The 27547-nt window shown below is 41.7% G+C and overlaps 1 protein-coding gene across 1 annotated transcript in view; it reads right to left on the reverse strand.

Annotated features, from left to right (window-relative positions):
• The window catches only part of LOC127634790 (probable G-protein coupled receptor 158), a 222415-nt gene that overhangs the window by 88299 nt on the left and 106569 nt on the right, over positions 1-27547 (reverse strand). Inside the window, exons 4-5 of the mRNA XM_052114473.1 lie at positions 27255-27484; positions 16772-16840 (exon numbers count right to left, since the gene is read on the reverse strand). Coding sequence (XP_051970433.1) covers positions 16772-16840; positions 27255-27484 — 299 coding nt within the window. The remainder of the gene's footprint in view (positions 1-16771; positions 16841-27254; positions 27485-27547) is intronic.

A 27547-nucleotide genomic window follows, 5' to 3' on the forward strand; every position in this document is an offset into this window, starting at 1 on the left:
TCATCTGCGTCAGACGCCGGACCACTCTCCAATGCAGTGGTAAGCTCATCTGATTCGGGGGGCTCAAGAGGATAGGCAGGCTGGCCGTGAGGTGAGCCGCCGTTGCATCGAGCCCGGATGGAATTCAACGAGCATGTCGGGGGAGGGTGGTTCACGGGGACGTACACAGCAAAACCGCACCCGCTGCCATCCCCAAATCGCCTCCATCGCCAGCCAGGTCGTCCTCAATCCCGTGCGACACATGGGGCGGCTGGAGTGGTGTTCCTTCTGAGGAAGGAAAGCTACGACCGCAACATTGCCATGGTCATGTTCTCGCAGTGAGAACATGATCCATCCACAAACGTTGCCTCAGTGTGATCGCTGCCCAGACACACGAGACAGCACCTGTTGCCATCAGGAGCGGAAAGCACTCTACCGCATCCAGGAACTACAGAGGGGCGGAAGGGCATCTTTATAAAGACGCGTCCTGAAAAGGACGTTCAACGCCAGCTGTGTATATGCTCTTTTATTTTTTGCTTGCTATATTTTCTATTATTTCATCTGACTGACATAACTTGTGTTAATAAAATGTTGTGTAATTTCCTGCCTTGATCTATGTTTTTTCCGCTGCAATCATTAATTGAAAGACTTCTGCAAAGAGCAAGTATACATTTGGTTTTTTATAACAAAGTCTACTGAGAATATTCCATATTCTGCTATATTCTACTTCTGTGAACACCTCACATTAAACACAAAACCACATACACAGACATGTAATTCCAAACAGAATTAAGATATATGGCCATACATGTATATTTCTACAATTATTGTTAATTTATTTGGGCATATTGGCTGTATAAAATTACATTGTGATTTAGGAAATTATGTTTATATGAAATTGTAATATTCTGAAACATGTAAATAAATGAATTTTATACTTAGATACTTTCTGACATTAACTCAAAGTACTGCAGATGTTTCATATACTGTATGCGCTGTACAGATAACTTTTTATATCAGTGAAAACCATTAACATGCATATTGTGTTTTACATATATAGCTATATATGGAATTTCTCTTTGGAAAATGTTGATACAAATATATTCGCTTGTAAATATTTCTATGCGAAAACGAAGCCAATCCTACATTCCAAACCTCATAAATAATGCCTTAGGAGGGCACTTTGAAGAGAGAACAGTTGTGACAGTCACGCTGGAAGATCGTTTCAAACTGAATTTACAATAAAAATAACTTTGAGCATCACAACTTCAAGCGTTTCAGTGGATGAAGTATTTGAAAGGAATAATAACCACAGGTGGAGAGCTGTAGTTCCAACTACACATTTTTGTGACAGAATCACAGTAGTGATATGAAATGATGTGATTGCTTCAGAAAATGAGCTTCTGCATTTTAAAACACTATCGGTTATGTATCATTTATATTTTAAAACACTATTGGTTAAGTTCAGGCAAAAGTTTTAGGTTAGGGAGGTATGTCCTAAAAACATTCAAAATTCACCTTAAAACCTCTGAATACTGAATACGACACCATTTTAATTGCTTTTGGTGCCACCAGCTGGACATTTCACTGGAAAACTGCAGGCAAACGAGGTATACAGCACATTCATTTTGAATTGCAAAATTCTAGGGGGCACGTGCCCCTCAGACTGAATGTGCATGATGCCAAATACCATAGCTCAACTCTGGTTACTGTGGTAAAACCATGGTTAATGGTATCCAAATCACGATTTCTGCTAAAAAAATAAAAAACATTGCTATGGTTATTACATATTACTGTGGTAAATGTATGGTTTCAACCCATTAACTTCTACCAAGGCTTGTTGCAAGCGAACACAAGCTATAGCGAGGGAACACAAAACTAATTTTGGTGGAGTGCAAACTATGTTTAGGGAACACAAACTATAATGAGGGAACTCAAAACTTAATGTGGGAGAACTCTAAATGTATTGAGAAGGAACATTAAACTTAAGTCACGGCTCTGGTGAGTTTGTCGGTTTACTCTGTGTGTTTTGTTATTTTCTCTCCCTAATGTCTTGCAGATATTGCCTGCATGATCAGTGTTTACATGGGAACATTGATTGTTCCCAGGGGAACGCTGATCATGCCACTACTGGCAGCACCTGGCTCTCCACTGATTCACTCCCTAATTAAGCCCTTTGTATTTTTGCTAGATTGTTGTTTGATGTGAAGTACTTACCTCACTCTCTCTGCCTAGTTAGTCCTGCCTTGTGTATCTGTTTGGTTACCCGTCTCTGCCTGTGTGTCAGGAGTGTGGTTGCCTTCCAGTTTGCTGTACGCTTGTTCTCTTCACCTCGCTATGCTTCAACGGAGGATTCCTACAAATTTGCTCCTGACATCCACAACGCACAAACTCGCCTACAAACACACACTATTCACGGATTTGCACATTGTGTGGCCACGGTGCGCATGCATCCACAAACTTCAGCCGGTACCGGGATCCTCAGTCTTCACCAGCAAAGCTGAAATTAATATATATTGTTAATAAATCCTTTGAACTGTTCCTCTGCTTATGGGTCTCTTTGTCTCACTCTCTGACATAATGTGTGGGCACAAAAAACTATTTCAGAAAACAATGTCCTCCTCCAAGGAGCTAAAAACATTCTGTCTATCCACAAAAATAAGTCCTGATTATTTCACAGCAATAACTCATACATATGTTTACTTGCTGCTAAGTCCTTTAAAGAAAGAGGCTAACTACTGAATGGTCGTCTCGGGTAAAGTAGAAAGCAATTTTACAGCAATAACACAGCTTATGTGAGAGGTGAGAGGGGAAGCTCTTTTTTAGGCCTGGATAACATTAATCTGATTGGTGATAATATGAACAGGCAGCTTTGGGATGATAACTGCCAAGATAACATCATCCATTTCCATTTTTTCACAACTTGTCTCATTCTTTTTTCTCCTCTCATCCCATTTGGCTTTTGCAATCTGTGCAACTGTCTGCATGTGGACCATCATGTTTAGACTTGGAGGAGGTTGTTTACAGCTCTGCCCCCACACGCAGAGGCAAGAATGGGAGTTAATGGTTGGTGTTGTTTCCCATGAGCCTAACGTGGTGTAAATTACATATAGTTTTGGCGTTCACTCCAGCAGAGCTGAGCGCTGCCCCCTTCCCCATCATCATCAAATCCACTGAGATATTTTCGATAACATAGGTTAATAGGGATGTGACCTGTGCTTTTTCTGTCGAAAGAGAGCAAGAGACGTGTGGGAGTGTTTAAGAAATCAGACTTTCTGCATTAAGTCTGGTCCACATTGCAGCCTATGTGTTCTTTTAAGTGACGTTTAAATTTGGAAAGAGCAGAATATATAGGTTTACTCAGGTGGGTTTCCATCCAACTTCTTTTATGCACATATTGAAATTGCACATAAGAATTCCTGAATGGAAATGCTTGATATGAGAAATAAACATTATACATTTGCTAAAAAGGTAATGTACTAGGAGGAGTTGGATTTTCTAGAGTTTTACATTAGTTAAAATGTGCATTAAGTTGATGGAAATGGTTTATTCATGTTTTCACCATTTGTGCATTTGTTATGAGCGTGCGATAGCTTGATGTGACTAGCCCAACCATGGCACACAATTCTTTGAACATAGCACTTGTCATTCGGAAGTGTTAAACCCACAGCTGGTCGAACAATTTTGAGAACTTTTTAGAAATGCACTTAAAAAATGCTACGCATTCTGGATAGAAACCCAGCATGATATTACATTGCAAATATTCTGCTGTAAATTCACTGAACAGTTGCACTTTCTTAATGTTATGTTTAAGGTTTATGGTAGGGTTGTAGGTTTTGTTGATGTCAATTTCAATAAAGCATTAACCCTTGTGCACTGTTTGGTCATTTTTTACCAAAATCAATTTAGTTTATTTTACCCTTACGCACGTGAGTTTCGAACCTATGCTTTTGCCTGATGTCAAAAATTAACTGCCTGCTGCATCGACGCAGACCACAACAGCTGTGATTGGTCCATTTTTTTTTTTTTTACCAGAGACCACCCCAAGATGATAACAAGGTAGCGGCACATTTTCGTATATTTTTACTGATACGATTATTTTAAGATCTGTGCACTAAGTGGTTTGTCTCAGCTAAATGGTCTCTGCAATAAACAAACAAGACCTACCTCCCTAACCTTCACCTTAAACCTAAACCTAACCGATAGTGTCATGAAAACAAAATGTGAGATGCTGAAGCAACCACATCATTCTGTGGTGCTTTTACAACACTTTTTATACATGTCAGCTTGCTTGCTCTTCAGGACTCGTAACACTGTCCTTTACATCACAAGTTCAATGCTCTATTAGTTGAGCTACTGTGCGAATTGTCATAAGGTTGTAGATGTAGTTGGTTATATAATGCAAACATTAAAATGTATCGCTTTACAAGTCAAGCTCTGTAGTAAAAATGTTCATATGTCATTACATAGCATTGTGTGAGGAACAGCGAGAAAAGTCAGGGTTTATGAACTGAAAGTTTGCCATTTTACTCATGATTTGTGTGAAAGCTATTCAAATTAATTGTTGTTGTAGCACCTCTAGTGTTCATGTCACCAACTGCTGCAAAATAATTAGCAGAAATATAGAGGAATGTGATTCTGTGAGACCAGGTTGGATGTCTTACAAAGTTTTGGTGTCATGACTCTCTTAAACTTTGTCAAATCCAATGACTCGTTCCTTTTACGAAGAGGAAATTTTTGCAACCTGGAACTGATGAACACCTGTGCATCCCTAGTGCCTGGCAGCATCCCTATCAAACATATTACATGCAGGTTTCACCCTCAAAAACATATGGAGGAAGACTGGTTTGCGTGGGGAGCTCTGATCCACTTCATCCACAGAACTGCTTTCTTGGACCAACACAAAACACGAGGCCACACCCCATCCTGAGCTGGTCACAACGCATCAGAGCATGTCAGTGTCTTCAATATTAGCTTCCTGTTGGGCTGGGCTTCAGTGTCAGATGGCAGCAATTCATTTAGGCACATAGGTGAGAGAAGAGTGCAGGTGGAGAGGGCGGAGGAGAAGTAAAGGGTGGAGAAACCTGTACATGAGAGATTTACTCTCAGACACACATTTCTCCTTGAGGTTGACAAGGAGAAATGCTCATCATGAAGGGAGGGTGAGTTAGAAGACTTTGAAGAAAATGAGTAGGAGAGAAGGATTGCTTCCCATGTAGTCAAATGAGAAAGTTGCTAGCAAATTGGGAAGAATTGTAGCCCTGTCCCTTTTTACTAAAGTGCATGACTAGTGAAGCGATATCATTTACAAACCAAACACATTTAGAAGCTTGTTCAAGTGTGATCAAATTGCACTTGCAATGCAAAGCACGGGGGTACGAGTCCTGAAGAGCAAGCAAGTTGACATGTATAAAAAGTGTTGTAAAAGTACCACAGAATGACTCGGTTGTGTTTTTATATTGACATTTGCTATTTTCTGACACTATCGGTTAGGTTTAGGTACAGGGTTTAGGATAGGGAGGTCGGTTTTGTTGATCTAAAACTTAATCACTAATAACCTCATCTGTTTGGGAGAAACTCGCATTTAGAACCTCCCAGTAGAGATTTTTCCTCCGAACTGCCGCGAACCTTGAAATGAACCACATAATATCATATTGAAAAGATTTCACCACGATCACGTAATGTTCATGATATCAGGCTGAAATTCTTCCTTCGCATCATAACTCTCAAATCTTGCCTTGATCCAGGTTATATCAAGTATAATTGGTTCTTGTCCATCTTGTGACCAATTATGATGCATTTTAATGTTTTGAATTGAATGCAATCTTGAATGAGATTTGAGACCTATAGGAGAAGGGGAATAGTGAATATTTTCAATGAATAAGAACTTTTCAGACTGCTTCTCAAAAAATGTAGAAAGACTTGGAATATAGTGCAAAAGTTCTGAAGGGTCAATGGCACCATCTATAGGTCTGATATGTCTGAATAACAACTGCACATCCTAGTATTAAAGGATTTTTGACCGGTCATCTGGGAATTGCGAGTCATCTTTCCTATTTCTCGTATCACTGTGATCTCTACAAGTCAGTTAATAATTTCAACTCAAATTAATGTTTCATGTCAATTTATATACTTATTTGGCAAGTAGTCTTATACTAAGTGGGATAATGAACAGTCAGACTTTTGCAAATTAAACACCTTCAGGAAACCAATGCTAATCAGAGGAGGAATATTCTCCAACATCTTTTTCATTTCATTATAACTTTCTGTATTTCATGACCATTTATTTATTACTTTGGTAGGTAGCCATGTAATAAGTGAGATAATGTACAGCTGGTATTGCAAAATAAACCTCTTCATTAGGTACTGTTGGGGTTTATTTTCTGATAATGATTTATTATTTACTTATAATTTTCTTGGAGCTTGACAGTAAACAAATAAGCAACCACTCGGAGCTCTGAGAGCTCTTCAAAATACATTCTTTTGTGTTCCATGGAGGGAATAAAATTATACGACTTGAGGGTGAGTACTGTAAATGACAAAATAACCATTTTTGTGTGAACTATTTCTTTCTAATAAGATTATACTTTTTTACATTAAACATGCCCTGTAAGTTAACACACTGTCTGTCAGACCAGCAGCTTGTCACTTAAGAAACAGCATGCATCAAATATGAGGTATGCTCTACATCTCCTAGCTTTGTCTTTGCATGAGTGTGTACAATATGTGTGATCATGTAATTCGATTTCCCCTCTCTCGTTCCACATTCCCCCATCTTATTCCCGACACTGTGGTGTGAAGATATTGCATGTGACACGCTCAGCAGTAGGAGAGGGATGTAAACTGAAAAAATTGCATTACTCCACAAAGCAGAATGCCAGGGGAACACGATGAGATGCATCTCTGCTTCTTGATAACACTGGAATTATTTAAAGTAGAAGAAGGGGAGCGGGAGCAGAGAATATTCTCCAGTCTATATTTAGATTAGGAGCAGTGGCAGCGGAGCAGACAGGCACAGCTTCTTTCTACTTCACATGAGCTACGCAGTGGACTGTGAGCAGAAGGATGTATCTGTCTCTAAACATTACATTAAACCGCTAAATCAGAGAGGGATTAGACAGATCTATAGGAACAGAAACATTCAATTTTCTTCTTTATAGCAACAAATTGATTATCATCTGATAAGAAAAGAATTATGTGGTGTAAATCTATACTGTCAGTGTTTAGGATTGACCACTTCCTGGTGTGAGTCTCGAAATGTCCAGTTCATACAACAGCTCACAGGTTTTTATGAATGAATAACCAAATTTAAGTGTCTTTTTATTCTCACAATAGATATTAATAAAGCCTGAAACCATAGCGACAGCGAACAAAGTAAATATCAAATATGGCGAATTCCAAAACACTCCATCACAAAATATGGTTGTGAAAACAAATGGTTATAGAATGAAGTTGTCACTCTTATTTATAAACAAAATTATTATTTCTAAAACAGGACTGACAAGGCATTCTGATGCTGTGTGAACATAGCCTAACTGTCAACTGTTTTTTCTATTAAAGAAGGTTTAAGGGTGGTCGACTAGCTGATTTGTGAATGACCAACTAGTTGACTGATGAGGGTATATATAAGGGGTGCTTCTAGGATCAGTGGATATTTAGGGTTTAGCCCAGACCTCTGTGTATATATATGGGGCATCTTACATATATGATAATATCTGTGTGGTGTCATTTATAAATTAAATAATTCTCAAATGCACAGGTAGATGTCTAAACCTGCTGGGCATTACTTCCTGCCGCACCTCCGCCGGTGCCTTCAGTTGTCCAGCTACGGGGTCGTCAGGTGGGATCCAACTATCTCAGATCTTTCGCCCCATTACTCCTGGAAAATCTCCTAGTGGTGGGGCAGTGGTCAGGAATGTCTCCATGCCACCCCCCGCAGCTGGACACCAGATGCTTTCCCATCACGACATTTCTCCTTTCTCGTAGAGCCAAACCATAACCAGGGTTCAGTACTTCAATATATGGTACTCCATCCATTTCCCTGCACTCGGACAGATCAGCATATTTTAGCTTCTTCCTCTCATAGGCTGCCTCCAGTCCCTCTTCACATGGGACAGTAAGTTCAATCATTTTAACTTTCTTAGCTGATGCTGACCATACACTATGTCCATCCTCAAGGTGGAAATGTGACCATCTCAGAAGGTAATTTTATTCCACCATTGACCAATCACTTCCATGTGCCAAGGATTGCGTCTTGCACAAAATATTTTAGCATGTTTCCCCGAAATGAATATGCAATTTATAGCCTAAAAATGCACATAATAATGTGCAGTGTTGATGCAAATGAATCAGATTATACCCGCAAAGTGATTTATCAAGCCCGAAAGTCATTTACGAAACAGAAACTGTGAGAGTGTTATGTTTACCTTGTCTTGTTTCACTGTTGCCCTTTTGTTTGCCATTTTTGTCACTTTTGCATTCCTTAGTTTTCACTTTTGTCCCTTGTGTAACTCCATAGTCTCTCTGTTAGCTTTCGTGTTCACGTTCATTGTTTGCACCTGCCCTCGTTAATTTGCCATTTTGTTTCTGTTTATCACCTTGTTATCTTGTTTGAGTTCTGTTTGTTCATTGGCCCCTTTTTCCTATGTTCATGTATTTATACCCTGGTTTTTGGTTCAGTCCTTGTCTATCGTTGTTTGTTGTTAGCCTGGTATGTGTTCCCTGCCTGAGTTCTCTGTTTCGTTGCCTGAGTTCTCTGTTTCGTTGCCTGAGTTCTCTGTTTCGTTGCCTGAGTTCTCTGTTTCGTTGCCTGAGTTCTCTGTTTTGTTTTCATCGTTTTTATGTTTTATTTCCCCACTGAGGGTTGTTCCTTTGTGTTTACTTGTTTGTTTATTAAATAAAGTCTAACTGCATTTGGATCCGCATCTCCTCGTCTGCCTTGCTGCTCAATCGTTACAGAGAGCAAAGTAATAAGAATGAAAGGCAGTCAGGCAGAGTAGTTACATAATTATTTAAATGTATATTTAATATCGTCAATAGGATGAAAAATAAAACTTTTTTTGCTATATCACCCAGCCCTAGTGAAGCTATTTGCACAGTTTTTTTAGTGAATCACCCACAAGATGCCCACAATGTGCATACAAAATTTTATAGACTGCACAAGCAAATTAGTACCCGTTATTTGGGATATTAGTAAATCAGAGACTATGTACTTAAAAAATGTATTTAACATTTTTTATATATATTGGGCTTTCCGTATTTTGATGTTCATTGTGTACAATGGCAGTTTAATAACCTATTATTGATTTGTCTGGTGTTTTAGGTTAGATAAGAAGATAGCAGGCTGTAAATAGTCTAAAAAAGGTTATTACAACTTAAATAGTTGCTAGATTTGTCAAAGTTTGTGAGGTTCGTGGCATTTTTTCTTAACAAAAGAGTTTTGTATTGTTTTTGCTTTTGACATCTGTATATTACTCCCTGTAGGCCTTATATTGTTTTCCGGGTTATATAGGTAAATGTTAGGTGCTTACACTGGATGTACCAACCTAACACAGTTTCAAATATATCGCAAAGACAGGGGGCCTGGGTATCTCGATGAGTATTGATGCTGACTACCACCCCTGGAGTCACGAGTTCTAATACAGGGTGTGCTGAGTGACTCCAGCCAGGTCTCCTAAGCAACCAAATTGGCCCGGTTGCTAGGGAGGGTAGAGTCACATGGGGTAACCTCCTCGTGGTCGCGATTAGAAGTTCTAACTCTCAATGGGGCGTGTGGTAAGTTGTGTGTGGATCGTGGAGAGTAGCATGAGCCTCCACATGCTGTGAGTCTCCGTGGTGTCATGCACAATGAGCCACGTGATAAGATACACGGATTGACTGTCTCGGAAGTGGAGGCAACTGAGACTTATCCTAAACTTATTACCCGGATTTAGGTGAGTAACCACGCCACCACGAGAACCTAGTAAGTAGTGGGAATTGGGCATTCCAAAAATTGGGGAGAAAAGGGGATAAAAAAATAAAAATAAATGTTAATTTATTATTCCTAAAGGAATATTAGGAACACCTGTTCAATTTCTCATTAATGCAATTATCTAATCAACCAATCACATGGCAGTTGCTTCAGTGCATTTAGGGGTGTGGTCCTGGTCAAGACAATCTCCTGAACTCCAAACTGAATGTCAGAATGGGAAAGAAAGGTGATTTAAGCAATTTTGAGCGTGGCATGGTTGTTGGTGCCAGACGGGCGGTCTGAGTATTTCACAATCTGCTCAGTTACTGGGATTTTCACGCACAACCATTTCTAGGGTTTACAAAGAATGGTGTGAAAAGGAAAAACATCCAGTATGCGGCAGTCCTGTGGGCTGAAAATGCCTTGTTGATGCTAGAGGTCAGAGGAGAATGGGCCGACTGATTCAAGCTGATAGAAGAGCAACTTTGCCTGAAATAACCACTCGATACAACCGAGGTATGCAGCAAAGCATTTGTGAAGCCACAACATGCACAACCTTGAGGCGGATGGGCTACAACAGCAGAAGACCCCACCGGGTACCACTCATCTCCACTACAAATAGGAAAAAGAGGCTACAATTTGCAAGAGCTCACCAAAATTGGACAGTTGAAGACTGGAAAAATGTTGCCTGGTCTGATGAGTCTCAGTTTCTGTTGAGACATTCAGATGGTAGAGTCAGAATTTGGCGTAAACAGAATGAGAACATGGATCCATCATGCCTTGTTACCACTGTGCAGGCTGCTGGTGGTGGTGTAATGGTGTGGGGCATGTTTCTTGGCACACTTTAGGCCCCTTAGTGCCAATTGGTCATCGTTTAAATGCCACGGCCTGCCTGAGCATTGTTTCTGACCATGTCCATCCCTTTATGGCCACCATGTACCCATCCTCTCATGGCTACTTCCAGCAGGATAATGCACCATGTCACAAAGCTCGAATCATTTCAAATTGGTTTCTTGAAGATGACAATGAGTTCACTGTACTAAAACGGCCCCCACAGTCACCAGATCTCAACCCAATAGAGCATCTTTGGGATGTGGTGGAACGGGAGCTTTGTGCCCTGGATGTGCATCCCACAAATCTCCATCAACTGCAAGATGCTATCCTATCAATATGGGCCAACATTTCTAAAGAATGCTTTCAGCACCTTGTTGAATCAATGCCACGTAGAATTAAGGCAGTTCTGAAGGCGAAAGGGGGTCAAACACAGTATTAGTATGGTGTTCCTAATAATCCTTTAGGTGAGTGTATATATAGACATAGTTTTGACCTTTCACGCACAACAGCAGTTGCGAGTCATGAATGTTCTTCTTGCGTGCGGACACATATGAGTGCTGGAAAGCAGCCGCCCAACAAGAGTCAAGTCAAGTCAAGTGGTTTTTATTGTCGTTTCAACCATATACAGTTAGTACAGTACACAGCAAAACAGGACAACGTTCCTCCAAGACCATAGTGCTACATAAAAACAACAAAGGACCAACAGAGGACCACATGAGACAACACAACGAAATAAAATACCTATATAAAATACCTATATATACCTATATAAAGTGCACGTGCAAACATGTGCAAAGTACGGGACAGTACAACAAATTACTGACAATGAACAAGACAATAGACACAGTGCAGCGCCGACCAGTACTCAGTAGTGCAAAAAGATGACAGTTTCTAAAAACGTACACATAACATACTATGAGATAGTGTTCTATGCACATAGCAGTTATTGAGGTAGCAGACAATTATAAAGTGACAGTAATTTAAAGTTCAACTCAGGACACGCGTGTGTGTGTGTGTGTGTGTGTCAAACCAGTCTCTGAGTATTGAGGAGTCTGATGGCTTGGGGGAAGAAGCTGTTACACAGTCTGACCGTGAGGGCCCGAATGCTTCGGTACCTCTTGCCAGACGGCAGGAGGGTAAAGAGTTTGTGTGAGGGGTGTGTGGGGTCGTCCACAATGCTGGTTGCTTTGCGGATACAGTGTTTTTTGTAAATGTCTTCGATGGAGGGAAGAGAGACCCCAATGATCTTCTCAGCTGTCCTCACTATCCTCTGCAGGGCTTTGCGGTCCTGCTCAGGATGCTCTCAATAGTCCCTCTATATAATGTAGTGAGGATGGGGGGTGGGAGATGTGCTTTCCTCAGCCTTCGAAGAAACTAGAGACGCTGCTGGGCTTTCTTGGTGATAGAGCTGGTGTTGAGGGACCAGGTGAGGTTCTCCGCCAGGTGAACACCAAGGAATTTGGTGCTCTTGACGATCTCCACAGAGGGGCCGTCGATGTTCAGCGCAGTGTATTCACCTTGTGCTCTCCTAAAGTTAACAACCATCTCTTTTGTTTTGTCCACATTCAGGGACAGGTTGTTGGCTCTACACCAGTTCGTCAGCCGCTGCACCTCCTCTCCGTATGCTGACTCGTCGTTCTTGCTGATGAGACCCACCACGGTCGTGTCCTCGGCGAACTTGATGATGTGGTTCGAGCTGTGCATTGCTGCACAGTCGTGAGTCAGCAGAGTGAACAGCAGTGGACTGAGCACACCGCCCTGGGGGGCCCCAGTGCTCAGTGTGGTGGTGGTGGAGATGCTGTTCCCGATCCGGACTGACTGAGGTCTCCCAGTCAGGAAGTCCAGGATCCAGTTGCAGAGGGAGGTGTCCAGGCCCAGCAGGTTCAGCTTTCCAATCAGGTGCTGGGGAATGATTGTGTTGAATGCTGAGCTGAAATCTATGAACAGCATTCGAACGTATGAGTCCTTATTGTCTAGGTGGGTGAGGGCCAGATGGAGGGTTGTGGCGATGGCATCGTCCGTTGAACGGTTTGGACGATACGCAAACTGTAGTGGGTCTAGTAAGGGGGGCAGCTGGGTCTTAATGTGCCTCATGACGAGCCTCTCGAAGCACTTCATGATGATGGGTGTAAGTGCGACAGGACGGTAGTCATTGAGGCAGGACACTGAAGACTTCTTTGGCATGGGGATGATGGTGGTGGCCTTGAAGCACGTTGGAACGACGGTGCTGCTCAGAGAGATGTTGAAGATGTCGGTAAGGACATCTGCTAGCTGGTCTACACATCCTCTGAGCACTCTGCCAGGAATGTTGTCTGGTCCAGCAGCCTTCCGTGGGTTGACTCTACATAGAGTTTTCCTCACATCTGCCGTGGTAAGACAGAGCACCTGGTCGTTGGGAGGAGGGGTGGTCTTCCTCGCCACCACATCGTTCTGCACTTCAAACTGAGCGTAGAAGTCGTTCAGCGCATCTGGAAGGGAGGCATCTTTGTCACAGGCAACTGATGTTGTCCTGTAGTTGGTGATGGCCTGGATGCCCTGCCACATGCGCCACGTGTCACCGCTGTCCTGGAAGTGACTGTGGATTCTCTGGGCGTGTGCGCGCATTGCCTCTCTGATTGCCCGTGACAGTTTGGCCCTAGCTGTTCTTAGGGCTGCCTTATCGCCTGCTCTGAAGGCGGAGTCTCGGGACCTCAGCAGCGTGCGCACCTCCGCAGTCATCCACGGCTTCTGGTTGGAGCGTGTGGTGATGGTCTTGGAGAAAGTGACATCATCAATGCACTTGCTGATGTAGCTGGTCACTGATGCTGTGTATTCCTCCAAGTTGTTAGAATCGCCATATGTTGCAGCGTCCCTGAACATGTGCCAGTCAGTACACTCAAAACAGTCCTGAAGAGCAGAGATGGCTCCTGCTGGCCAGGTTTTCACCTGCTTCTGAAGCGGTTTTGTGCGTCTGACGAGCGGTCTGTATGCTGGAATTAACATAACAGAGATGTGGTCTGAGTAGCCGAGGTGGGGCGGGGCTCCACCGTTACGCGCCTGGGTTGTTTGTGTAAACAAGATCAAGCCGTTAGCCCCTCTCGTTGCAAAGTCCACATACTGATGGAATTTAGGGAGCACTGTCTTGAGATTCGCATGGTTGAAATCTCCGGCGACAATAAACAGTCCGTCGGGGTGAGCGTTCTGCAGTTCGCTCATAGCCCCATACAGTTCACAGAGCGCTTCCTTAGCGTTAGCGCTGGGGGGAATGTAAACTCCGGTTATGTAAACAGTGGTGAATTCCCGTGGTAGATAAAAAGGTCTGCATCTAACAGTCACAAGCTCCAACAGCGATGAACAGTAACTAGAGACTAGCATAGAGTTCTTGCACCATTCCGTGTTGATGTAAATACACAAGCCACCACCGTGAGTCTTACCGCAGAGAGCTGTATTTCTGTTGGCACGAAACGAGGTGAGCCCTTCTAGCTGAATGTGGGCATCCGGAACTCTGCCGCTGAGCCACGTCTCCGTGAAAACAAAGACGCAGCAATCTCTAAACTCACGCTGCGTAGCCTGCTGGAGTCGGATATAGTCCTGTTTATTGTCCAGAGAGAAAACATTTGAGAGCAGGATAGACGGGAGAGCCGGCCGGCTAGGGTTTGTTTTTAGCCTAGCATGAACCCCCGCCCTCTTGCCGCGCTTCCGCTTTCTCGCACACCGCTTACGACGTCCTCTCCCCCGGCCACCGGCATCAGGCGACGCCGAGGACTGGAGGCCTGGTCTCCGCAGCAAGCTGAGTACTGCGTAGCGCCTCCTGCAGGTCATCATGCAGCTTGGTTTTTGCATGAGTCTTATATTTTAGTAGTGTCTGGCGATGGTAGACACGAACATCGGTTGCTCCGATGTCCATGTGCTGCAAAAGTCGGGCTTTTTTAACAAAAATAGCACCATTGTGGATCCGGAGTGGCCGCTGCGTGCTACCGCGCCGCCATCTTGGATTCATTACAAGTCGTATTTAATATGATTGACACTGTAGAAAGACCGGTATCATTATTACCTAATGTTAAAATACATTTATATATAGTGAATCACTATTGACGCCATTACAAAAAAAAAATATGTGGGACTTTTTTAAAAACAAAACTTAAGCTCCATGTATCCCACCCCTATCTTTTTATCTACATATTTTGTTTCTTAATCTTTTTACCTTTAATCTTTTTACCTTTAAAGGGGATGATTTAAGAAACACAACTTCTAAGGGTTTAAGTATGCTGCCAGTGTGCTATGCTTTAGCATGTGAGCAATATAACATTCACTGTATAACTGCCAGCAAATTGAAACCTTTTAACAGCACCTTCAACAATAAATTACAAGACAATCACTGTCAAACTGCAAATCGCCTGTAAATCCTTAGCAATGTTCCAGTTATTATGCATAATTCATACAGTATGTCTTCATTTTTGTAAGTACTCTGATAATTTAGTGTAATAAAGTGTTATTTATTGTAAGTGTAAGCGGTCATCTACCTGGTTGAAATCCTGTGTGTTCTTACATTCTGACTGTGCAATTATGTATCATTTGCCTGGATGTACAAATGCAGACACAAATATTTGGCCATTTTTGTTATATCTTGCTGTTTTTTAGCATCTTGTGCCATGAGCATTGCATTTATAAGACAGATTGTCAAGTAAAAAAATTTGTAATACGCATTTCAAGACCCTTGTGTTCTGTTAATTCGGTTTATTGAGAGAATTTGATTTAAAAAACAATTTGTCTGATCAGTGTCTGGTGGACATTATCCTAAACCAGCCTAATTATACAGCATCAATTAGACCCAGTAGGTCTACTCAACGACTAGTCGATTTTGAAAACAATTGCAATTTTCAATAGGACAAAAGAACTGTGGTCACACAAAGAGAGATTAAATGGCCAAAATGGTCATCCATTTCAGCGTCATCTCATATTATTGCTTTCCAGGACCTTGCATGTGCTAAATGCTTTAATTACAAGCCTCTAGCTCGGTTCACTTTAATTACATTTTCCCTTCCCTGTTGAGACAAGCCCATAACTTCCTGTGAATGCCACTAAACTGCAATTATTTTGAGTCAAAGAGCTGTACTAAATAAAGCGCACTGCGCAACCACATTGGTATGGATCAATACTATATCAACACATGAACTTTAGATTGTATATCAGTTACATTTCTAAATTGAAACTTTAAGCCCATCATGCAACACTCTATGGGAATATCTTGGCAGTGCTATATTAGCATAGACAGTGCTGCCGTTATATTGTGTCTTTCACTGTATTTAAAGGAATGTTCCAGGTTTGAAACAACTTAAGATCTATATCAACAGCATCTGTGGCTTTAGTTTGTAAAAACAGAAATTGTGTTTACAATAATACACTTAAAATGGGACTTTGGTGCAAGATGTTCTTGAAGGGTTTACAATCAGAAATGTGAAGCTTGTATTTTCATTAAAGCACTTGTATGAATTCTTCCATACAAAAATGTGCATTATTTCAACTGTAAAGTTTTAGTGGTGGAACTACTTTTCTTGACTTCTGGTTATGTTTTACTAACATATTTTCCTCTGGGTAAATAGCTCTATGTTATCCTTTCATGTATAAAGTTAGATAAAACCCTGCACAGACGAGATAAGCAATCCTTTTTTTCAAGAAGAATGTTAAGACCTTTGATGATATCTTGAACCATACAGACGGTTAAGAAAGTAAAGCTTTATGTTAACCCATAATGCCTTGCTCAATATTCTTTCATTTTAAGTGCATTATTGAAACTTTGAGGAATGAGTTTACATTATTTTCTGTGGTAACTGACAGCATTTTACAGATGCTGTTCATAGAGTTTAACTTGAATCAAAACTGGAACATTGCTTAAATGCTTAAATTAATGCCATTAAAATGACATTCTCCTTTAAGTCTAAGAATATTAGTCACCAAAGCTCCATTCATTTTACACCCCTATAGTAATAAAGTGCATAATAAAAACAAATACGGTCATTAAAGACTTACCGGAAAGTAAAGTAGCAGCGCTCCAAACATTATTGCCTCCAACAGAATGAGTCCTGATGCTCTGATACTCTGAAACACATGAAAAACAACATTGCATTGGAAAAGTTATTTTTAAATGATTCTCTTGCTATAAGTGGGTCAGTGAAAACCATCCATTTATGACTACTGAATAACTTATCCCTTTGGTTGCACAAAAGCATTCTCCTTTGACTATTCTAATATTCAAAGGGGTTGATTTATCCTTATTCTCCAGATGCAGTCGCTTTGCCCTGGAAAAAAAACCCTCTCCGTTTTAGAATAATATTAAGAACTTCATTAACTTTGAGTTTCAATGCAGTGCACACGGTGCATGCATTTCCCAGTGTACTTATAAAAACCATCAAATAAATAAAAACTGGCTGTAATTCAACATTCTGCATGTATGTATACAGCACTAGTCAAAAGTTTTAACATACTTGAATGAATTTATGTTTCTTGTGAAGTTTATGCCTAAATGTTTGAAATTATTATTATTATTTTGTAGACAAACATAAAGTGTGCCTTTTTGTATGAATTTGTTTACAAAAAAACTGAAATAAAAGGATTGGATTTTAAATGAATGAGAGTCAGATGAGAGAGTAAAGGGTAAAGTATACAGCAGGGCTGTTTGTATGATTTAACAGGATCTGGGACATAGGCCAATAGATCAGGAGCTTGTATTAAGATTCAAGATTCAACTTTATTGTCATTGTGCAGAGTACACGTACAGAGCCAATGAAATGCAGTTGTTTTTGCATATCACAACTAAGCTGGGGTCAGAGCGCAGGGTCAGCCATGAAACAGGGAGTATGGGTATGTCCTCCCCCACAAACATTAATTTATTTATTTGTTTATTTATTTATTAATATTGCATTATTACATTTGACCATTTTGAAGCATTTTGGTAGCTTAAAGGCCTGTTCACACTTTCACATTTTGCAAGACAAACCTCTGACGGAAGGTCTATTCCTGTCTACACCTTCAGCTGTTAGTGATTAATATCATGAATGCTGTTAAAGCATTTATTTACCTAATTTGGTATAACCAGCCTTTCCGAAACCAATTTTTGGAGGTACCTTCGTATGAAACGCTGTCTGTTGAGTCATTGACTGATAGGGCAGCGAGGCTTTAAGACAACAACCCTTGGTTCCCCTTCTGTCGCTCTCTCCACGTTGTCCGAGAAGCGACACTAGGGGTCTCACTTGAGCGCCGATATATACCTCTGTTCTATGAAAAAAGGCCAATGAGAAGTTGGCAGTTGTATCAGCAGTTCACGTACACGGCTCAGTGCATGGCATGATTGAAGTGGGACCCCTAGTGTCCCTTCTATGACACAACATGGAGAGAGCGACAGAAGGGGAACGTCTAGGTTACGTATGTAACCTCCGTTCCCCGATGGAGGGAACGAAACGTTGTGTCCTCCCCGCCACATCACTGAGCCGAGCCACTGTTGTGGCCAGACCATTTCCGGCTCCTCAGAAAAATCCTGAATGAACTCCTGTATTTGCCCCGCTTAAATACCCGTATGTCCGGGGGCGGGATATGCAAATACCGTCTGTGTTGTGTCTTGTCATGTCTTTTTGCTGTGAAATCTTTGCTGATTTTGGTCAAGAAACACTAAAAATTATGTTATGTTATATATATATATATATATATAATCTTTATACAGTATATTTATATACAGTATATGTATATTTATTTATTTGTTTATAAATTTGTCATGGCCAAACACATCATGGCATACCTCTTAAGATATCCCAAGATTTACTGTGGCATGTATGGGCTAAGTGGAATTTAAACACGTAACGCTGTTCAAATTTGTCTGCGCTGAGTGATGTAAACCAGGCTGCAAGGAAATAAACTTGCTCTATGCTATCCAGGTGATGCTGCCACATTGGCCATTGGCCATGCTGAGAACTGGTCCATGCTGCATGTTTTAGTTGGGTAGCGATGTTTCGATCTGTTAGTAACAACAAATAACATTTATACAATTATCAATAGAGTTGCACAACAGACTATATAGCAGAGACGGACCACTTCTATTCAAATGAATGGGAGAAATTGGAACACCCAACGGTCAACGGATGTAGAAAAAGTCCTGCCTTACAGGTAAAGAGCTGATCACCTTTTAAAGACAGACATCACCTGCCAATTAATTATTTAGCTTAATATGAGGTAAAAAAGCATAATTTATGATACCAGTGTCGACAGATATTGAAATATGTAATTTAAATGTAAGCTTGGCAAGCAGTTTTCAGTCGCCTCGCTTGCTTCCGGGAGTCAGCACTCACGGAAAAAAAAAAGAGATTGTTCGTGGGGCTCTTGCATGGATTTGGCTGAGGAGCAAGAGACAGGTTTATTCCTTTCTCTCGCTCTCTCCCCAAACCCAGCTGCTCCTTCACACGATCTCGAAGCGCGTTCCAACGTGTCTTCGGATCATGAGGAGGATCACAATTTTCTTCCCGCCTCCGAGGTTTCCGACCGCGATAAAAAATCTATGGAGGAATTGCTCGATGTTGTTACTCGTGCGGTTGCCAGACTCCAGTTGGACTGGCCACGTGAAAAAGAGACCCCCAAACCCTCCAAACTAGGGGATAGATTTTATCTTCCAGTCTAAGAAAGGGAACGCCTCATGAGTCCCTTCCCTTCTTTGATAACCTCCATGAAGAGCTTTCTCGCTCATGGAGGAACTCCTAAAAAATTAAATAAAAAAATAAAACAATTATAATTTTCTTCCCAAGTTCACATACCCTCGACGTCATTATATGCGACTATCGTGGGTGCTGAGGCATGGGGGTATTCAGTGATGCCGCCGGTCGGAGAGACACTTGCGGGCTATCTCTCGCCGGGCTTATCAAGCAGCAGGTCAGGCTGGTGCTGCTCTGCACACTATGCTGTTTTACAGGCGTACCAGGCTGAACTCCTGGACGACCTGAGTGTGGGTTCTGCGCTTGACGAGCAAGCCCCAGACCCGGCTCGGTCCTGTCTGAAGGGAGGCTCAAAAGCAAAGCGTGGCGAGTCGTGCTCCTCCTCCCAGGGATTGGGGACAGTCTGCCGCCCTCACCAGCCTCCGAAGCAAGAACTCAGGACTTTAATTTCTAGTAAGAGAAAACCCTGATGGTCTTGCGCCTAGATTAGGGGGTAGCTCCCCTCGGGACGGGGCGTGTGCTTCACTTCACCCCTCCCGGTACCCCCTCGAAGCCCCTCCATTCCCGCCAACTCTTGGTGTTTCGGGTTGCAGAGGCTTCCGTCAAAATTGGGTGTTTTCGCTGTTCCTACATTTTATTCAGGACGTGAAACACTCGACAACCCCTCAACAGGAAGTGTTAAAATCAAATACCCATCTCAGAGATCCTGGCAGCGTGGAAACTTCTGCCAGATATATTATTTTCTGTGGGTCTTAGAAGGGCATCAGGATTTAATTCACTCGCCGCTTTTCCGTATTTCAACGGTGTGTTCTCACTACCGTAAACCAGATTTATTTTTTATGTAAAAAAAATAATAAAAAAAATTAATCTCCTGGTCAAAGGGGCCATGTTATGTGTTCCCCTTCCAGAGAGAGAGTTAGGTTATTACACAAAATACTTCCCATTTCCCATGGAGGGTGAGGTGTGGCGTCTGGCTTAGATCTTAAAGCTTGAACTGCCTGTGGGTGTTCAAGTCCTAGATGATGGCTATCAAGACGGTCGTGTCTACAACTAGTTTGTCTGGTCACCATTGATCTTATGACGCACTTCTATACTTCATTTAGAAGTTCTGCCACAACATGGAAAGTTCCTGAGGTTCGCTTCCGGGGGCGAAGTCTTCCAGTGTCAGGTTCTTTCACTCGGCCTAGCCCTTTTTACCCACACATTCACAATGCATGATGTAGCGCTGGCTCCTTGCGACTCCGGGCCATCTGCATTCTGAATTATGTAGACGACTGGCTGATCCTAGCGCAGTTCCAGGAACTGGCAGTTCAGCACAGGGACATCGTCTTAGCTCATCTGTTTCTCTGGGGTTGAGGCTCAACATCAAGAAAAGCATCCTCTCTCCCACTCAGAACACTGTCTATCGTATGGAGTTCAAACACAATGTGGGCACAACTGTCTCCCGCTAGGATTGAGTCCATTCAGATCACCCAGAGCAAAGTCAGACTAGTCAAGGTTGCACTGTTATCAGTATCAAAGATTTCCAGGTCTCAGGGCGACCACATCCTCATGATCCCTCTGGACCTTCTGCTCATGAGACCATTTTTGTTGTGGCCCAAAGCCAGGGGATTTCTTCCAAGGGCCAAAACCCATAGGCTAATAAGGGTTACACACCTCAGGCTTCGTTCCCTTTCTATGTGGTTCAGACCCCGGTTTTCTGCCTTGGGTCCCACTCTAGGTGCGTCTTGTTGTCGCAGGCTGCTAACGAGAGACGCCTCCCTGACGGGCGGGGTAGCGGCCTTAAGTGGTCATCCAGCTTAAGAGAGGGTCGTCAGCTCGGTTGTCACAGTTACTGTCTCGGGTTGATGGCTGTATTTCTGGTCCTGAAATACCTCCTCTTGAGACTGCAATGTCTTGTTGTGGGTGGACAATACAGCGGTAGCCTCTTACATAAATCATCAAGGAGACCCACGTTCTTGTCAGCTGTATTTCTGGAACGTCGGATTCTCCTTAGGGCCCAGGGCAAGCTCCTTTCACTCAGGTCAGTTATATCCCTGGATGCCCGTGTGTGGGAGCAGATTTACTGTCCAGACAGAAAATACCAACGGGGGAGTTAAGAACTCCACCCTAAGGTAGTAGTTGTCCAGAGTTCGCCAGCAAGGGTTTTTGCCTCTTACTGATAGCACCGCGCTGGCCGAACAGGTCTTTGGTCTCGTAGCTAATCTCTTCCCTCGACGGCTCGCCTTGGGCGATTCCGAACAGGAAGGATCTTCTATCTCAGGCACAGGGCAATATTTCATCCCTGCCCCGAATTGTGGAATCTTTCATGTTTGGCCACTAAGTGTACCAACTGAGGGACACAGGGCTTTCTCCTGAGGTTATCAAGACCTTTTTAAATGCCGGGCTTTTTCCACTTGGAACAAGTTTGGGTGAGATCTTAGGGCAGAAGAGGAACTCTTCGCCTCTATGAATGGCGCAATGTCTCCTCTACTTCTCCCTGAAATCACCCAGCCCCCTTGGGTCTGGACGTTAAGACACATACATGACCCAGAATGCGTCTGTATGCGTTTCTTTTCCCGGGAGTTTTGGCAATGTTCACCAGCAAGGGTCTTGCCTCCTTTTAATGGCACTGCGCTGGCCGAACAGGATATGTTTCTCGGAGTTAATACCTCTCCTCGAAGGCTCGCCTTGGGCGATTCCAAACAGGGAGGACCTTCTCATCCTTGGCCCGAATTTTGAAACCTTTCATGTCTGGCCGCTAAGGGTACCAAATGAGGTTCACGGGTTTTATCTTGAGGTTATCGAGACCATTTCACTTGGAACTGATCTGGGTAGATTTTTCAGGGCAGAAGAGGACATCTTTGCCTCTGTTGATAGCGCAATGTCTCCTCTTCTTCTCCCCGAGTCGCCCAGTCCCCCCTGATCGTGGTGACGCATACATGGCACAAATGCGCCTGCATGCGTTTCCTTCTACTAAAGTTCAAATTACAGAACCAGCTAACTGCCAGTAGCGCTTAGCAGCGCAGCATCATAGTGAAGCTTTTTGTAAAGGGAACGTCTCGGGTTACATGTGTAACCCTTGTTCCCTGAAAAAAGCGGAATGAGATGCTGTGCTTCTTTGCCGCACTGGGACGTCCCAGGATTGCTCTTCAAAAAGAAGTATCTGAAGACACCTGGTGACGCATCCATTTATGGCCTGGCCTCAGGTGCATCTAATGATTACATCAGCCGAGGCTATAAATTCCGGTCAATGTTCATTAACGTGTTACACACATTATTCACAGCTCGGTCACAACTAGGATTGTTCCCCATAGCACTTAGCAGCGCAGCATCTCGTTCCACTTTTTTCAGGGAACAAGGGTTACACATGTAACCCATGACGATTTCATTGTTCCCCAATTTAAGTAGATAGGAGCTGCACTGTCATAGCCTCTGAAAATAGCCTCCCGAGAGCTTTCCAAAGATGGCTTGATAGAAAGACTTTAGTTCCACTTACTCTAATCCATATCCTAACAAAAAAACAAGTAGCACCCATGGTGACCAACAGAGGTGTCATGCCCATTCAGAGTGAGGGGCTCATACCCCCTCAGATTTTTGAGCCAATAGCATTTTGAATGGATTATTGAAACTTCAAAAAACGCATCTGTATATACTTTAATTCGATAATTAAATTAAATGTTATTTCATGTACAAACAAATGCATGTGGCAACTTTATTCACATATTTCAATTGTGCCAGTTAAAATCCAATTGAGTCATATATGTTCCGCTATACACGACAGCCAGTGGCTGATTCAGAACGTTCATGAGGTAGGTCGAGCACCATGGGAAAGTGCAGTGTTATGGTAATAAAAACAAATGAATTGCATCAGCAGTTAACATTTGCCAACTATGTCTGATCTCTGCAGAACAGTCAATTAATATTTCTATAAAATCTAATATAGATTATGTTTTTGTTTGACCCTTGCTGTTCATTTACTTTGGTGCTGAAATGCATTTTTGTCAGGTTGTGTGACATCTTTACACTCTCATAATATTTAAAGAAAGCAGCAGCTTGTTATCTTTTTCAGTGTGAATCGTCTGTTTTTCAGTCATGATAAAAACTTTAAGCAAAGAAAGGAGGTTTTACTTGGTTCCTTGGTAGCAATGTGCTCCATATTTTCAATGGGAGAAAGGCGGCATGGGTGGCTGAACTGATCGAAGAAACAGTGCTCGTGTTCACGAGACATCAGCCGCTTTGTTTCATTACTGCTTAACACACACTGTGCAAGATAAAAACATTTGATCTTTTCACGGCTGCTGTGTGTCAACGACCACTCAGACACACAAGACTTTAATCAGCTGCAATTCAGCTTTTTGTCAGTTCCCGAACAGTCTGAACGATCGCTCCCTATTCCCTAGTACATCCTGTTTGGGTTTATCATGGGAAATAAAGACAATAAGCATATTATTAATTGCATATTTATACTGGTGTGGAGCGGAGGGGGGCGGGGCCGGGTCGGAATATCGCGCCCGGTCCCCAATCGGCCTGATGAGGCGCGCGAGGGATAAAGGTGGCCGGTGACGATTGTTCGAGAGAGAGAGAGAATTACGGGCATGTCCGCATGTGTGTTTGTTTATGTTGTGTTTTAAGTTTCTTATTAAATTATTATTTATGTTGACAAGCCGGTTCTCGCCTCCTCCTTGCCCATCCTTTAACTGTTTTACAACTGGGCTGGCAATTTTTTTATACATTAAGCTACATTTACCAAGACCAAACCTGTTTTCAATATTTCTTTGAATGAAGTATATTGGTTTTGTACTTCTTTGAGATGTATTAAGAAGAAGAATGCCACAAAACTCTTTTTCTCTTATTCTTCTTTTTCCTCCTTTACCACTAAGCTGTTGTCTGTCATGTTTGAAAATTACATGCATAAATGAGATGTAAAACCACCTTAAGATGTCAGACACGCACACCAACACATTTAATGTAACCAAATATAGCAATTTCAGATAGATATTTCTTGACATACAGCTGCAAATGTAATAGTTATAAAAACAACTGATACTGTTTCCAGTGATGTATGGGGGGCGATGACAGTGGCTTGCTGGTATAGATTGATGGTTTTTAAGGTGTTTTGGTCAACCTTGGCCAGGCTGGCAGACTAGTTGAAAGCAGGAAACGATTTAAAAAAATCTTAAGTATCTGTATTTAAAGCATTAGCTTTTACCCAGTAACCGTGTTGCGCTACCGTTTTGCCTGACAATTTGTATGGAGAATCATTAGGTGGGCAGTGCCAAAACTAAAAGCAGTGCTTTTCATGTTCAGTTCAAAGCGCTGTGAATCATGTGAATGTGGCGTTTGCTGTAGCAAAGTGGATACCACAGCCTGGTGGCCCATTAATATTGTGGTGGATTTAATGACCACTGAAATTAATATTGCAATGCAGTGCATCCCATGGGGACAAGTCCTTTCAATTAGTCAACCTCCCACTAATACTTTGGAAAACATTTAATATTACTTGAATAGGTGCGATTTATATGCATTTCCATCTTTATAATGTGGAAGGATTTGTTTGGATTTTTTCTTTTCTAGGAAGAACTAAACACATTTTAACAGCACTGTTATAGATAGTCAAATTCCATCATTTTCAAAATTGCAATTAATCGTGATTTGCTATGAAAAAGCATTAGCATATGATTTATCATGATTAAATATTTTAATTGACTCACAGCACTAATATTTTATATTATTTGTGTTATTTCATAGTTTCGATGACTTTACGGTTATTCTAAAACATATTAAGGAAAAATAGCTATACAAATTATTTCAAACTTTTGACTGCACGTAGAGTGTGTTTAATTGCTGTGAACTAAGGTGCTTTTCTATCTTTGACACTAGGGCTTGCATATTTTGTAGGCGTTGTTGATTCAAGTCATCAACTGACGTCTCCTTTCAAACTGAAATTGAGAAATCCATTAGTAGGCAACAGGTGCGCTGTCAACTGCTTTCTGATATCAAATGGCCAATTGAAAGCACTTGACAGTGTGTGCTAAAACAGAACAAAATTTCGAATCTTAACTCTGTCGCTTTCATTTAGACTTCTCCAGCAGTTATGGATCGCTTTCAGACAGCGCCCAGACGAAACGTGCATCCAGAGTAAATTAAAATGCTGGGACTATCAAAACTGAGTGCCCTACATATCGACAGACTAAACGGGATCTCGCTGCAGGGATTAATGAACCGCCCTTGCAGTCATTGTGAATCCAGTCCACCATAACTCACACAACAGGCTACATGTCTACTCAAGTCAATGAATTAGGATGTTCAACACACTTATGAAATGCTCTCTGAACATGTCGGTGGTGTGTTTGAGATGTAGCTGTCAGGCACTCAAAATCCGTCTACTTATCTTAGACTCTTTCAGACTGAGAAGAAACATCTTTAATGAGTCCAATTAAAAAAAAGAGACAATCCAGAGCAGGTCAATGTTAAGCTACAGGTTGAACTGCAACCTGTGAAACTTAAGTCTGTAAAGAACAGGCTTAACATTGCTGGTTTAAAAAAAAAAGATATTTTCCTGCTTTTAACTAGTCTCCCAGCCTGGCCAAGCTGGTGTTTAGCAGGTTAGGCTGGCATGCCATCTTGGCTCACGGTTGACCAAAACCCCTTTTAAAACCATCAAACTATACCAGCAAACCACTGTCATCTGGTTTAAGATGGTTTCTTCAGCAGGGATCATCATCTTAAATTATTAGAATATATTTACTCAGTGAGCAAACATATGTTTTAAAAAGCACAATTTATTGGTGTATACTTGTGTCACACCTATGACCACACAAAAACTGATATCTATACTAATGTGTCAAGTTGTGTCATTGCTTGCTAACTGTAAACAGCTAAACTCCACTTCAGATCAAACCCCTTAATAGTGAGTTCTTTCTTGCTTGGCACACTCTAAATGGCAAGAACACACCCACTGGGCCAGACCTACTGTATAAAACTAGCAGGGCAAATCTAATTTGAAATGTACAGTGGTACATCTGAGGTTGTCAATTACACCTACTTCTCTTAGACTGCATGGTCCAAAAATATTTTGGAACAAAAATGTTTTTTACTATATAAAAAACAAAATCAATTAAATGCAAATCAAATCAGAATTAGCCTAAGACTCCTAGCTTGCAACAGTGACCTTCAAAGGGAGAATTTAATGCAGCATAAGACAGCATCAAATGTATCCTTCAAGGAGAAAACAAACAGTGAAATAATTTTCCAAGATGGCAGACAGAGAATGGAAAATGTCCACTACAAATAAACTTAGATTTTATAAAATAATAAGAGTACTGATCTGATTTAAAACGGACTATTTTACCCAATATTTGTGTGTTCTGTGTATTTTTAATCTTTTCTTAGCTTAAATGCCAAACTCTACGAGAATCATTTGTAAGTCGAGTCTCCAGCGTATTTTGTGTTAGGAGTTTGGCAATCAGTCATTTATAATGATTGTTTATGTTTTAAACAGGTTTGTTTGTATCTCAACCACCAAATGTCTCCCTAATTAACTCCCTAAATAAATTATGCTTCAAAAGTATAATATTTTTCACTAGTTTACAACTGCATTGCATGACAGCTTCTAAAAAAAACAATGACGTCTATGACGTCTCTCAAACCATCTACTGTACTTTCTGTTGTCACAGCATATAAAATGTCACATAACAGGTACGATATTCTCAGAGTATGAGTGACTAATTGCAATTTAACTTGGCATGAAAACACCCTGGTGTCAATTAGAACATGATGTGCTTCATGGAAACAGTTGCCGTGTTAATGAGCTTCGTCTGGCAGCACGCTCTCACCTTGTTCCTGCGGAAGTGATACAGCAGCACCATACTTATGAAGTCCACAAACATGCATAATCCCTGAAACGAGAGCACAGCCATACGCAGGGTGCTGTTGCCTCGGGCCACACAAGGTGTGTCATCTCTGCAGAAAGAGCAGCCCTCCTGGCAGGGAAGACACTGGCTGGAACTTTCTGGAACATCCCTGTGATACGGCAACACTTCCATGCCCTTCCCACCTGATTTACCTGAAAAACACACATTACAAAAGTGAATCAGGATTATTATTGCTATAAAGTTATCCAATTAGT

Source organism: Xyrauchen texanus, chromosome 42 (assembly GCF_025860055.1).
Source record: "Xyrauchen texanus isolate HMW12.3.18 chromosome 42, RBS_HiC_50CHRs, whole genome shotgun sequence".
Classification (NCBI taxonomy): domain Eukaryota; kingdom Metazoa; phylum Chordata; class Actinopteri; order Cypriniformes; family Catostomidae; genus Xyrauchen; species Xyrauchen texanus.